At 48.3% G+C, this 15,130-nt stretch overlaps 1 protein-coding gene across 1 annotated transcript in view; it reads right to left on the bottom strand.

The window, feature by feature from the left end:
- Positions 1-15,130, bottom strand: part of LOC147663374 (hexokinase-2) — a 194,893-nt gene that overhangs the window by 74,505 nt on the left and 105,258 nt on the right. The window contains exon 6 of the mRNA XM_086950488.1: positions 6,022-6,121. Coding sequence (XP_086806614.1) covers positions 6,022-6,121 — 100 coding nt within the window. The remainder of the gene's footprint in view (positions 1-6,021; positions 6,122-15,130) is intronic.

Genomic DNA, 15,130 nt, shown 5'->3' with positions numbered 1-15,130 from the left:
AGTGGGGTTGCGTGGGTGAGTGGGGTTGCGTGGGTGAGTGGGGTTGCGTGGGTGAGTGGGGTTGCGTGGGTGAGTGGCGTTGCGTGGGTGAGTGGCGTTGCGTGGGTGAGTGGCGTTGCGTGGATGAGTGGCGTTGCGTGGATGAGTGGCGTTGCGTGGGTGAGTGGCGTTGCGTGGGTGAGTGGCGTTGCGTGGGTGAGTGGCGTTGCGTGGGTGAGTGAGTGGCGTTGCGTGGATTTGGCTTTGAATTTTTCCCCATGCTCTGAATACACCTTAAATGCTGGCTTAAAATAAAATCAGCAGCCTTCTAAATACTGAGATGTGTCCTGTTTGTAAGCACACAGTTTTTTTGCAGGTCTACCGAGCAAATTTAACCTTCTGGAGTTAAACTGATAGCCCAGGATAACAGTGTTGTCCCCGAAGTATTAGGTCGGGCTAGAGCTTTAAGGAGAGAGGGAGGGAGAGAGAGAATGAGAGTGAATATATGAGAGAGAGAGAGAGCGAGAATGAATGAATTTGTGTTTTTAATGTTGAGGTGCGGTTAGGTCACTCTGCTGTACTCTTTCTGCATTTGGAGTGTGGGAATGACATTTCTGTATTTCCGTTAATAGAAACACGCTCAAGTCGTAGACCTCTTGAATTTCAGTGGCTGTTTGTTATTTTGTACTAGAACACACTTTGTTGCAGTCTGCTGGCTTATTACACACTTTGGCCGTTCAAAGGATTGGAAAGCACTATACTGCAGTAATGTAATACAATTGACGTAATTCATTTAACATCGCTGGCTTGTGAGCACTTTCCACCTTCACCCTCTTGCCGGTGGCCTGCTCGGGTGGCGTGCAGTACAGGAAGAAACAGTTGGCGAAGCAGCTGCCAGCTCACGACTAGGACCCCTCGAAATGCCACGAGTTGTCCCCCGGCGAGGTGAAGCAAATGGAGCAGTTTGTGAGCAAGTACAAGCACGACGTGCTGGGAGTGGGGGATGTCAAGCTCCCAACCGAGGTGGAGGCCCAAGCAGCGGGGAGGGGGAGGAGAATTGCGACACGGCGGGCAGGGGAGGGGGCCGAGAGGGGAGAGCTGGTGATGAAATCAGTGCACAAGGTAGACTAACACAGGGGTGGGGGGCAACACAGGGGCGGCAAGAGAAGCACATGATGAAAGGAAGAAGGCAGAGTGTGAGGAGTGATAGCAGCACGGTGTAGGGGAGAAAAGCTCATGACAGAACAGTAAGCATGGGGAGAAGGACACAAGAGTGAACCACAGAGGGCAGCAGAGGGGGGCATGTGAGGTGAGCATAGGAGGATGAGAGATGAAAAGGACACGCGCTTCAGTGTAGTCACAGCAAAGGATCCCACACGAGCGCGTCTTGCAGGCCACAATACAAAGTTAGAACGAAACATCAGGATGTCAGTGTATTTCACGCAATGCCTGCACGTTGTATCAGTCAGGGGGTGTGTTTCGTCTTACCTTCCTATCCACTCGGGGATCACGTCTGCACGCACCACGACACAGAGAACAGGAATAAAGGACAAAGAGAACAATGACGAGAAAGAGGCTAAGAAGGCGGCAAACAGAGAAAGACAATGGAAAGGAAAAGGTAGGAGACACAGAAAAGAGGGGAAGACACATGAAGCACGAGTAAGAGATAGAGACATGGTGGGACATGACTGCGCTGCCCTGGTGCGTAGTCCAGCTGTGTGCAGACAGACACTAAGTCACTGCCACGGCAAGATCCTGCGACACCGTGGGTGGATCTAGATGGGCATCGTCCCTCCCACTGGCGAAGGCCTGGGATGTGTGTGTGGCATGATGGCGGGGCGGGAGGGGGGGGGGATATCAAAGAGCCATCCTTAGGCGGCACTGCGAGGGCCCCCACCGAACAGGGGCTTCACCGCCAGACAAGCACGTAGAGGCCGGCATCCAGGGCTCTCCCTGCTACTGCCAAACAACCAGCCTGCAAGGCCCAGCAAGACTGAAATAGAACCGGGGGAGGAGCCCGCTATAAATAGACGGAGCATGCTCGGGGAATAAGGATTGTTCATGCAAACAGGCAGCGAGAGAGAGGGAGAGTCTGTGTGTGTGTGCGTGTGTGTGTGTGTGAGAGAGAGAGTGTGAGACACAGGCGAGAACGGTAGAGACGAGCGGGGTAGGTAAGAGGCGAGACAGAGAGAAGAGAAAGGCATCGGAGAGAGGCCCTTCCAGAAGGAGAGAAGAGGAGGAAGAGATTCCGACCGGGTAGAGATGGGAAAAGGGTAAAATAAACAAACAAGAACGTTGCTCACAAGCAGAAGATATGGAAATGTGTGCCAGGGGACTGCTTAAATAAGATGCTTTGTATGTGTAAATGTATGTGCTGTTTCGAAATGGAATCAAACGTGGACAGAAGGAAATGAGTGTGTACACAGCTCCAACAAGCCGGAGGGAAGAGAGGGGAGGGGGGAGGAGAAATGCGACACGGCGGGAAGGGGAGGGGGCGGAGCGGGTCAAATCAACAAACAAGCCGGAGGGAAGAGAGGGGAGGGGGGAGGAGAAATGCGACACGGCGGGAAGGGGAGGGGGCGGAACAGGGGAGGGGGCGGAACGGGGGAGGGGGCGGAGAGGGGACATGCACGCGCCCGTGACTTTTAAGGTCAATGCGCATGCGCATAAGCTTAATGCGCATGCGCATTGACCTTAAAAGTCACGGGCACTGCAAGGAATCGCCACGATTCCTTGCAGTGCAGATAAAGTGTGGATAACTCGCAATACTCTCGCCTTGCTCGATGCGCATGCGCATCGACAGGCGAGACCTAAAAACCAGTTTTTAGAACTACCTCCACTTTCTAAAAAAAGGCTAAATTTTTTTAAAACTCTATTATTCATTTTTCCCCATGGGACGCTCCCCGGTCCGCTCCCCGGTGCGTGTACCGGGCGCTCCCATCCCCCCCCCCCCCCCCCCCCCCCCGCACAAATAAAAAAAATTTTTATGGCCCCCACATCAAACCTAGGGGGTCTATCCCTGCCTCCTTATGGTCATTTCCCCCTTTGATTTTTCCACCTCTTATGTCTCGATTTTACCGAGACACAAGATGGCGGCCGCTCCGGACTGTTTCGAATGTTTAGACACCCGAGAGCCAATCGGCTTTCCGTGCGCAAGTAGCGTGGCGCGCCCGGAGCGCTCCCCGGAGCGCGTACCGGGGCGTTGCCATAGATATATATATTTTTTTGAACCTAAATTACTCAAAATCCACTGGAGCACATATCTTGAGACATAGCAAAGGCACATCGGGCTACCAGTCCCTACAATTTTGGTGGAAATCCATTCAGCCTAACTATAACTACCTACTGGCGACCGCCAGTAGGTAATATATATTATCTACACACACAATTTATTTGTGGGGGGAGACCCCCACACCCCTGAACTTCTCTAAATGTGTGGTAAAGGCATACATTGTAAAAGCATATGCATTCTAAAAACATGCGTGGTGAAAAAAGGATGGGTAAGGTACAACAGCTGTTTCACCGTTAAATGTACCAAAGATGTTGTTTGCTAACTGAGCAGATTCGATCAAGCTCACATGATTATTCCGGGCTGGTCTTTCACCAGACCTTGCCTTTGTGATTCATCCTGCAAGGGGGATTGGCTTGTTAACTTCTTCACGTGAACCAGGGCGGGCCATGGTGATGAAAATACATCACTCTTGAGCTCCCACTGGCATGATACGTCAATCGTCTGTACTCCTCTACTTTCTCCATGTGATAGATACCCAATCTTTTGCTATAACTGCCAAATATTACACATTCGGATGCTTTCATTGAACAAAATGTAGGGGTATAAAAACCTATGCTCCACAGGAAACTTCGACAAATATTTAAGGGTTCTTCCTGAAATATAGGTCTCGCAAATATTTACTCTGCGAATATTTACCATTATCAGGGCTAGGATTATAAAGCATATTGGACCAAACTGTGCAACAAATTATCTAAACTGTGGGGGGAGGGAAGCAAATTAAATGGGACATTTTCTGGGAAAATTATTTTCATCCGTTTGTTCTAGAAACATTTTTTGAGAAATCTACAAATTATGTGGCATATGAGGTAAACACTACAGCCCTCGAATTGCATAAATCTCCTTGCCCTCGCCATTAACCACTGTTTCAGCAACAATTTATCTAAGAAGTTCAAACAGAACAAGCATTCTAATTCCAATTGTTAGCTCATGAAAACAGCCTTTTCAGACCAACTTCGTCCTGGCCACAAGACACTTTGGTCTCATAGTTTACAATGTCACCCAGGGCCAGCTTTAGCGCTGGTCGCACCCAGTGCGACAATCACTTTTAGCGCACCCCCCTCTCATGGCCTCCTTTTTGGATTGTCTACCTACCACCTGCAAAAGAGCCTCTCATCTTTCCTATCATAAGATATTGCTCAACACAGCGCCCCCTGAGGTCACATCGCCCCCCTGAACAGGTCCGCGCCAGTGTGGCTGCACCAGTCGCACTGCCCTAAAGCCGGCCCTGACACCAGACCTTCAAGGCAACAATGGACCATATTACACAGTTTCCATTTTTGCTATAATATATATATATATATATATATATATATATATACATATATATAAAGCAATATTTATCTCAACGGATGCCAGCTGCATAGGAGGGGTTCCATTTGTTGCATACAGGACAGGGCCTGTGTACAAGTAGCGTGAGAGTACATAGCTGTTCAAACTAGGCATGGACCTAAAAAAAATGTGAGGTTTTTTTTCTTCAATAAAGAGGCATTTGTTCATTATAGCAATCTTGCTTTCACGTCAAAATGACGCTACACTGATACAGAGAAGCACAAAATACCATATTAAGTTACACACAGCACTTATGCAATGAGTTCTCTATTAATTAAGGATGGCTCAGTGAGGGGCGCGGGACACAGACTACCAGTTTATGAAGAAGTGAGGAATAAATATTGAGTAAATATGTTGATATTCTCTACCCATGGGAACAGTTTAAGATCTTCTCTATATTTAAGAATTCATCCTTTCTAATGCTAACCTTTGAACCTTTTCTCTACTACGTTGTAATTATGAGGTTTGAGATTTCTTGTCAAGCGTTAACCGCATCCATGATGAAGGTGTAACGCAAAATAGGACCAAAGGTAGTTGAGCAGCACGGACAAAAATGCTTCTATGGGAAGAGGCAGACTTAACATGAATCGTCCCTCATGAAAGGAACAATATACAAACCGCTGGAGCGGGAAGACGCCCTTCATACTGATCAGACCCAAAAAACGGTTTCTCAGGATCCTCCGGGCACTAACACAATATAGGACACAGCACAATGATTCGCCAACAGCTACCTAAGCATTTTACTTAACCGGGCACATCATGTGTGCCTTTTACACGGTGCTTCATTTGACCCAAAACAAATGTGGGAAACCAAACTGATCAAGTCAAGCTTTAAACTGTCTCCACGTTCACATTTAGTGTGTCGTGAATTGAATGGTTGCATCTTTTTTTTTTTGTTGCAGAGTTTTATATAGCGCAAACTAGACCCGAACCGAATGCAGGGCCGGACTGGCCATAGCGGGCAATCCCCCGGTGCGCTGCCGGGTGGGGGCCGATTTTGTTACAGGGCCGTTTTTGCAGCACAGCTGCAAAAATCGGCCCTGTAACAAAATCGTCCGAAAACCGGCCCCGGCAAAGAGCTTGGCGGCACATCCAACCCCCAGAGTGGGGAGGGGGGCCGGCCGAGCACTTTGCCAGGGACGGTTGTGGTTTCCAGTCTGGCCCTGTGAATCAGGTATCAGAGCGCTTTACATAGCACCAGTTACGTTACATTAGGACACACATTCATTTTTTTGTTAGGTACGGGGAGATGAAGTGATTTGCCCAGAATCACAGGATGTTTGGCGTCGTTACCGAGACTCGAATCCAGATCCCTAGGTCTGAGGTCGAGCGCCCTAGCCAACCTCGGACCTAGCTTCTTGCGTTTATTCCAATTACATGTCCAAGCACAGCTACTCAAAACAAAGTCAAATGCAGCTTACCCACAATGAGTCCGATTTCACAGTTGTGGTCATCGTACCCGCAGGTCATCATTGTCCCCACAGTGTCATTCACCACGGCAACGATATCAATGTCATAGTCCTGTAAGGAGACAAAGAACAGGGAACATTTGCATTCAAAAACAGACAGTTTGGTCAGGTGGAGACTGTGCCATGCACAGCAGCACAGTCAAGGCTTTCACAACGCTCTTCATTTAGGACCAGGGTTCAGCTGTATAATCAGAAGAAAAATGATTTACCTACATCTAAATTTGTACTCTATTTTGAGGTCTGTGAACATCACGCAGGGGTGGTGTCTCAGGAGCTCATAATCACATTTTCACACCAGTTGCAACAGTGAATCTTTGAAATATGTTAGGCATTTAGATCAATATATTTCTGCCTCTTATTTACCACTAGGAGTTGCCAGTGGGATAAGGAGGGTCAATGAAAAATCTAAAGCAGTTCTTTCGTTCATTCCGCCTATAGATAATTGGCCACCTATGGCATGCCTGCTCTGCAGTCCACTCGGCACTTTTTTAAACAGTTACGCAGACCAGATGTTCTGCCAGACACATGGGCCTGGGACATGGGTCACAGAGGAAAAAAACTTTCACATTTACGGTAAGTCATGTATAAGCTTTCCACCCTTTTCGGTCTGTGTGGTAAATTCCCTTACAGGAAGAATGAAACGGAAAATACATTTTCCAGAAGGCAGGTCCGAGCCGAGTTGACAACTAAGGCAAAAAAAACAAAAAAAACTTCTGCAAGCTTCTTCCTGCATGCGCCCAACTCGTCCACTATTCATCTGAGTTGTCATTTCCACTACCCCTCCACACACCCCCTTACCACATCTAGGAAACAACCATGGATCAGATTTAGTAAGAGGAAGCACTGCACAGAAGCGACTTCATGAAGCGCTTTGATGAGGCTGGGGTCCATCTCCGTTTTCAATGCATCTGTCGTAAAGCAGGTGTGGAGCAAATGTTTGAAGTTTTTAAAATCGCCATCAATTCAGCCGCTGCTTTGTTTAACCACAAAAGAAGCATCAGTTACCTTCTCTTGTTGCAGAAACTTCTAGCCTGCATTTTATGCATAAATAGGGGCTTGGCCGATCAGATCTAGTGTAAGGTAACCCGGTAACCATCATGTTCTTTATGAATCCACTACCTTTTCCCAAAGATCTTAGAAGGACCCGGCTTAAAGGGACGAGCGCTCGACCCACATTCTACCTTCGAACACAGGGTTCATGTGCATCTTTCCCATACCTCCACATGCCAGCACAAAGTCCAGAGAAGAAAGGCTGTCGTGCCATCCCGTGAAACAGTAGGATACATAATCAATTTTCTACTTTTTTTGCACAGACATTATTCCGAAGCTTTCTCATTAATCATAAGTGATTAAGAAAAAGCAGATTCTCAGATAAGATTTGAACAACCAGGGCATCTGACTATGCCTCACTTTGGAGGGCAGGTGGGGGCGGTAGGGAAGTAAAAGATAGCATAAGCAAGAAAACAAGTGGCTGTGTCTTAAATAGATGGTAAAGGGAAAGGATCTTCTCAGAGCACAAGTCCTCAAAAACAAAGGGCAGCGGGGGGGGGGGGTTCACTAAGTTAGACAGTATGCAAGTGACATCACAGTGCGTGACATCACAGTGCGTAACATCCTGGCACATGGCATCACCGGCAGCGACATCACTAGAAGTTACATCAGATCTTAAAACTTCACACATGTTCAGCAGGTCTATCATGAGTATACTGGAGCACGGCACGAGATTTAGCAAGTGAAAACGGATCAGTACTTAAGCCTGTGACTTGAATTTGCTGTGTGAAGGGATTAACCGGCCAAATGTAGATAAAAGTTGGTGTCTGATTGACTACAGAAGACAAGCCACTAAGGGCTACAAACTAGGCAGACTAAACCTTTCCTCAAGAACATAGCACAATTCATGCTTTGGAATAAAAAAGAAAAAAAAAAAAAAGAAACGGCTAGAAACTGCAATTGTGAATATCAAAACTGTAAATGTTACAAACCTACTGAACTTACCACTGTTAAATACACCGATAGTTATAAATACTTTGACCATATAAAAGAAATGCAAGTTGGACACTGTATTTGGTATTCTGAGCGTGGTGAACTGTATTCTGCTCGTATTATAATACACATAAGGCATGGATTCCAAAACGACAGAGGAGGGCCTTGAGATTTATGAACATCAGCAAAGAAAGACGTGAGGTACTGAGACAGTTTTATATGAAATGAGAAAAAGCTACTGCCCAGACCAGCATCAAGCAAGGCCTGCTAGTAAACAGTAAAATGGACGCTGTGCTACGTCCATTTAAGATCTAGGTATCCTAATGGTCAGCTCGCCTAAGCCCTCACCATGAATGATCTCCATGTCCTGACTGATTGCACCTTAGTTTCTAAAAGAATTATGCAACCCGGACACTAGCACTGTTGTATATGTGCAGGGAGGGAAATTGAAATCCAACAGGGCCACCATCAAGACAGAGGTTATTAAAAGACATATCAAGATCTGTGTAGTTAACACGCTGCTATTTCTTGGAGCACTTGGGGGTGGTGGAATCAAGGGTGTGGCCATAAAATTAATATACACCTCCCTTTGAACTGAATGATATAAATGATGGCACCAAGCGAGCCCTACCCCACCCCAGAAGTGCTCATTCTACCTTCCACCTTTCCATTCACCCACCCATATTCATCTTTTCACCTTTACATTTGGTCATGTATTAATTCGTCATTCAATCTTTCACCATTCCATCTATTGGCCACTCCATCATCCGTTCACACATCAGTCATCTAAGTATCCATCCACCCACATATCCATCATTTGACCTACCCTTCCATTAATAAAGCCTTTAATCCATCAATTGATCCATTTGTCCATCCACTGATCTCCCCAATTTCCAGTTAGTCTGCCATCCATCATTTCAGATTTCCATTTACTCTGCCATCCTTTCCCCATCCATTCACCATTCTTTCCCCCACTATCGGATCATCTCTCCCAAACGTTTCCCCTGCTACCCAATGACACTGGCACCGACGAGCTCTGCAGGCTCGTGGCAGACTGGCTCACCACAGCCAGTGACATCTTCGCCCCCCTTACTAAGTTTCCCCAATCCCGCCACTGTCATTCCCACAAATGGTTCACCCCCCACTTAAAAGCCCTTCATTTAGAACTCCACCAGTTTGAACGCAAGTGGAGGAGGGACTACTGCACCCCTAGCAGAGACGCCTATGTGACTGCACGCAATAGGTACAAACTTGCCATCTTGGATGCCAAAAAAACCTATGCCTCCGGAAAAATCCTATCTCCCCCTGTCAGTCTAAGGAAATCTTTAAGGTGCTAACCGAATTCACTTCCGACCCCAGAACGCTCCCCACTCAGGCCCCCACACAGGAAGCATGTAACACTCTCAGCACCTTCTTTATCGAAAAAATCGTATCAATCAAGGACACCATACCCATCATGTCTCCTGGCGCTGGATCTGTTTCCCCTCCTCACAACTCTTCCTCTTTCACTCATTTTCCCCTTCTAGATTCTACATCTCTGGCCACTCTTGCTACCCGCGTCAAGTCGGGATCTCCAGACGACTGTTGTCCCCCCTCTATACTCCGGGACATCTGCCATTCTCTACCCGACTGCATTCTCCCTCTGTTAAACTCCTCTCTTTCTTCTGGTATGGTGCCGGGCTCCTTCAAGGAGGCCGTGCTGGTGCCCCTCCTGAAGAAACCGGGGGCTGACCCCGCTGTCCCGGCAAACTACCGCCCTATCTCTCTCTTACCTTTCTTCTCAAAGATCCTGGAAGCCCACGTCACCACCTGTCTCTCTCAGTTCATCGAGAGTTCCAACTTTCTCGAGACCAACCAGGCAGGCTTCAGACCCGGCCACTCTACGGAGACAGTGATCTTGGCCGTGCTGGACGTCCTGAGAGACGGTGTTGACAAGGCCGTTCCCCAGGCCCTGGTATTACTAGATCTGTCAGCCGCCTTCGACACGGTGGACCACAACATCCTTCTCCACCGTGTCGAACAGGCTGGCATCCAGGGCCCGGCGCTGGCCTGGGTCAGATCCTTTCTGACAGGCAGGTCCCAGACCCTCAGCCTGGGCTCCTTCAGGGCTCCCAGAGAGCACTCGCTCTGCGGGGTCCCCCAGGGCTCCTCTCTGTCCCCTCTTCTCTTCAATCTCTATCTCCGCCCGCTTCTTTTTTCCTTGAGGCAGTGGGACGTCACCGTGTTCAACTACGCGGACGACCTGCAACTCATCTTTTCTCTTAACTCCCCCTCCGCTATCCCCAACTTTCAAGCAGTTATGTCCCACATTCTCCAGTGGATGGGCCATAATCAGTTAAAGCTGAACCCCGGAAAGACGGAGCTCCTCCTCCCCGGCAAGAGCGCCACCTTCTGGGGGCCTCAATTCTGGCCGGTGGATATGGGCCCCTCTCCCACTCCTGTAGCTTCGGTGAAGAGCCTGGGGGTCACTATCGACTCCGCCTTATCCCTAGGGCCGCAGGTAGGGACCGTGGTCTCGTCCTGCATTTACCAACTGCGCAGGATCAGGAAAGTGGCATACCTCTTCACACCCGATGCCCTCCTGTATGTTATCATGGCCCTCGTCCTCTCCCGCCTAGATTTTTCTAATTCGATCTACCACGGCCTGTCCAAAACATCGATAGCTAGACTGCAAGTGGTCCAAAATCAGGCGGCGAGACTGGCCTTAGGGATTCCGAAGTGGCAATCCGCCAGGCCCCTTCTTGTCAAACTCCACTGGCTCCCTGTCGTCTCCAGGGCAGCCTTTAAGATCGGCTGCCTTGTCTTTAAGTCACTAACTGGCCCCTGCCCTGCTTTCGTCAAATCCCTCATTAGCCCCTACTGCCCATCCCGCAACCTGAGATCCTCTCACCTCCATCTCTTGACTGTTCCTGCCTTCAAGCTCTGTAGATCTGGAGGCCGGAGATTTGCCTACCTGGCCCCCAAGCTTTGGAACTCTTTCCCCCTCCCTCTCAAAACCTCTAACTCTTTAACCCTTTTTCGCAAGTCTTTAAAAACCTGGCTCTTCCCCCAATCTGCCTAGTCTCTCTGTCCTCTGTACTCCCAACCAGCGCCAGGAAACCCATGGTGTCAGTGCGCTTTATAAGCACCCCTTACGATACGATACGATACATATCCTTTCACCTACTCCTCCATTCATCTTTTCCTTGTCTATCAACCCATCATTCTTTCTCCCTTATACCTTTAATGATGAGCTTTTATCTGCCCTTTTGCAGACAGAAGAGGCCCATAAGGAATGCCACCTGTCCCTGCTAAGGGGTGGAATGCACCTCACTCCAAGCCCTGGGTTACTAGACAGAATCCTAATGCTGCTACCACTGAATAGGCATAAACAGAAGTCACGAGCCAACAAATTAAAAGTGAGAGCAGAGCCAACCCAGGGCCTGGCTTGGCTCCAAGAGCCCATGCACATGTCGAGCCATACAAATATTTGGCGTTTAAATCACGCAACATACTTCATGTAAAAATATGATGCCTCTTTACTATGAAAAAAAGTTTCTTTTGGTAAGGTGCCTAATCGTTTCACCCTCATACAAAAGAGAATATCACTGCATTGAAAGGTATTAAAAGTGCACATTTTTAAACGTGAACTTAGAAAGATTCCCAGTCCCCTGCCCTGATGACAATGCTACAAGTGAACCAAGAGCAGGGCCACTGCCTTTTTCGCATAGTCATAGGGATTTGATGCATTTACCACATAATTTATCTCCCGCATAATTCGCCAATTCTATTTAAAAAAGGTTTCTAACTCAAACAGGTCAAAGTTACTAAAAATGCAGCGACATGTGTTGTGCTGCAAAAGGCACTTCACAAAGGTGGTCTGTTTCCCTTTCAGTTGCATATCATCGCGGTCTTTGCGTATTGAACTACTACTAATAATAAGAATGTGAAAAATGTGTCCAGACGGTGTTAACGTGTTAAAATGACAAAATAATGAACTGCAAAATAATTCGCATTTTCTTGCCTCGTAATTTTGTAATCCCTGCCACATAATTTAGTTCTCCCTTGCCGCATAAATCTGGTTGCCCAGACTAAGAGACAGGCCTGGACGCTTTGGACACATGGAGCAAGACTATCCTCTACTTAAGCAAACACAAGAGAGGATGTTGTACAGCGACATCCTAAACTCGTGTATTTGAAGGTGCTCTGATATGCCATAATTAAGGACAAAGGAAGCACGGTAAAACAGAATATTGGCCTAGGATCACACAGTTTAGTTATGTGGAAGCTGGGACTGATCCCAAGTATTCTGGTTTTACATGTGCAACCCAGCATCCCCTCCCCCAGTATCTCCCTCGCTGCCCGGTTATAAATTAGAGGTCACTGCTTTCATTTCATTCTTGGCGCATGCACCAGCGCGAGGGGCAGGCAGAAGCCACCTGAAGGCTCGGCTTTGTGTGAAAAAGAAGGAGGGAAACTGGAAGAGAAGGGAGGGCGCCTAGAGGAGGACGTGGAGTGAATGGAGAAAGGAGAGTGATGGAAAGAGGGGCGAGGTTAAGTGAAAGGGGGGAGGGAGTAACTTACTTATAAGAGGCACCTACAGGAGGATGAAGAGTGAATGGCCGAGGAAGAGTGAGTACACACGGAGGGGGAGAGAGCGGCGGAAACAGGAATGAGGGAAAGAGTGAGGAGAGTAAGTGAAAGAAAGAAAGGACGGCCAGGACGGGGAGTGAATGACATTGCTCAAGGACACCTGAAGCCTGACAGAGGGCAGCACTGGGACAGGGGGTGGACCAGCACAGCTGATCGGCGTCCAAAGCTTCATATTAGCCCTCGTAATTGTGCCAGGCAAGTGTGAGGGCAGGCTATGCAAGTGGCGAGCAACAAGCGTGGTGCCTCGGGAGGGGGGCACGAAGACATCCGGCTCAAAGAAGACAGAAGGGCAAGCCCGAAAAAGAAATGGCAAAGGAGCAAAAGGGCGAACAGCAGAGGTGAACAAATGTCCTCCCAGTGACGCGTGATACGACTACTGATTGGTGAAAGGCTCGCGGCATTCCCGGGGAGGCCGGCTTCAAGGTCACGGGGGTCGTGGAGCTCCACAGGCTAGTTCAAAGGGCAAGACTGACAGCTCTATAACGCTGCTGTGGGCGGGCAAAGCAACTCCTCCGCAGGATGACGGGGGTGGGTGCAGGCTGCAGAGTGGACAGGCTATCAGGGACACTTCCGGATTCGGCCAAAATAAAATATTATGCTGTGCTTTTCAACAGGGCGAGAGGAGTCCACACTGTAAGGGTCGGCCTTCTGGCCCCCATGTAGTCATCTTAAACACGCAGACACCGTGGCATACTTTCTGGAACTGGCCCAGGACGTGTGCGCCCGGCCCCTATTATTGGCAGGTCACCTGACCGGTGACACCGGTGATGGATGGATGGGTGTGGGGTGAGTGTTGAAGCCAGCCCTCAAGGAGCCGCTGGGTGAAACACATTCTACAAACACTAGAGCCTGACCAGCCGGTCACTACATACCCTATCAAAATAGTTGGTGGAACCGGTCTACCATCGACTTGAGCCCTGGATCTTAAACCCTACTATTTTCAGCATAAAAAAACACAGGCATTCAACTCTACCCCTCAGTCAAGGTACAACAGGCACGGAATGATTCCCAGATTGTTCAGGATATTTATAGACACATCCCCAGACCTACCAATTGTGAACAGATTTTTCCCTGTGTGAAAAAGTAAGTGGAGGTATGAAGAGACGGTGTGGCCTGGAGAGGGGTAGGGCTTAATATCGGTCACTGAGCGAAGAGCTCATACACGACACTGGAGGGGGTGGCCCCATGGAAAGAGTGCCCACTGGCACCGGCACTCACTCCCATCTACCCCAAAATTGCTCTTATGTTTAGGGCGGTTTCACAACGTAGTCCTTCAAGATCAAACCTGCTAAGACTCTACAGGTGACCGGGGAACCCAAATCTGTGTGCAGGGTTTCCAGCTCACCCGGTGCTCAAGGTGTAATATCAGCACTTCACTGTAGCACCCTATGATTTGACAGGCTTAATTTCCTTATAATTCCTCTAAATGGAATTTGTTTACATAGTTGGTGGATATCCTGATTATATCGCGTGCACGCTGCGTCCTATACCTATTACATTGGACATTGTTCCTTTTTATGCAGCGATTGCGAAGAGTTGCACACCGCTGACACAACTTTGTTCACACATAGACACCTGAACCATCCCTTCCCCAATTCAAAGTCTTCCTCCATAATATTGCAAAGTGATATCCATCGTCTCCCTACAGATGGAACCCTCGAGTGTGAAGAATCAAAAAGTCGCATGAATCAGGACTCAAGTTTCCCAGTTATACGCATGAGCAGCTCATCCAGTTATTGCATTCTGGGACTTTTAGTCCTGCTTTTATAATCAGAGAACCAAGACAACAACTTTGTGTACACGAGTGCTCCTTGGGAAAGAGCAGAATGCCGTCACTGACAGTAAAGTTAGCCACTGGCTGAACTTCACCCCATGTAGAGTGTTGTAGGGGGGAAATAAAAATGTGAATGATACAAATTGACCAATGGATCAAAATGGCTGTCTGTAAGCCCCTACAAGCACATTTGTTATATAAATGCATGAACATCAAAATCTCTTGGCAGGGTCGGATTGGGATCACAATTCGGCCCGGGCACTGACGAAAAAAGTGGCCCACATTCAAGAGGCGTGGCCCATATTTAAGGGGCGTGGCCCACATTCAAGGGGCGTGGCCTTTCATGAAACACCATTTGCACAGACAAGGAATGAAAGTGGGAGGATACTGTTCTTGCATAGGACACAGGGCCAAGGTGACAATGGCCTACATGCTGAGCAACTAAAAAAAATTGCAAGGCCCCTTTTTGTCACAAAATTATTCCAGCCCTCCAGCACAGGAGCACCTGAAAAGCAGCAAAGCCCCTGCTATTACTAACCTACTTAGCCCTCCCCAGACCTTCAGCTCAGGAGCACATGAACAGAGGTAAGGCCCCTGCAATTACTAAATTAATCAACCCTCCAGGCCTTGGGAAAATGTCCTGGCAGGGGAGCACAAAACACAGCTTTCTGG

The sequence above is a fragment of the Lissotriton vulgaris genome, unplaced genomic scaffold (genome assembly GCF_964263255.1).
Source record: "Lissotriton vulgaris unplaced genomic scaffold, aLisVul1.2 SCAFFOLD_1239, whole genome shotgun sequence".
NCBI lineage: Eukaryota > Metazoa > Chordata > Amphibia > Caudata > Salamandridae > Lissotriton > Lissotriton vulgaris.
The sequence above is the reverse complement of the archived record's forward strand: the minus strand, read 5'-3'. Positions and strand labels throughout refer to the sequence as shown.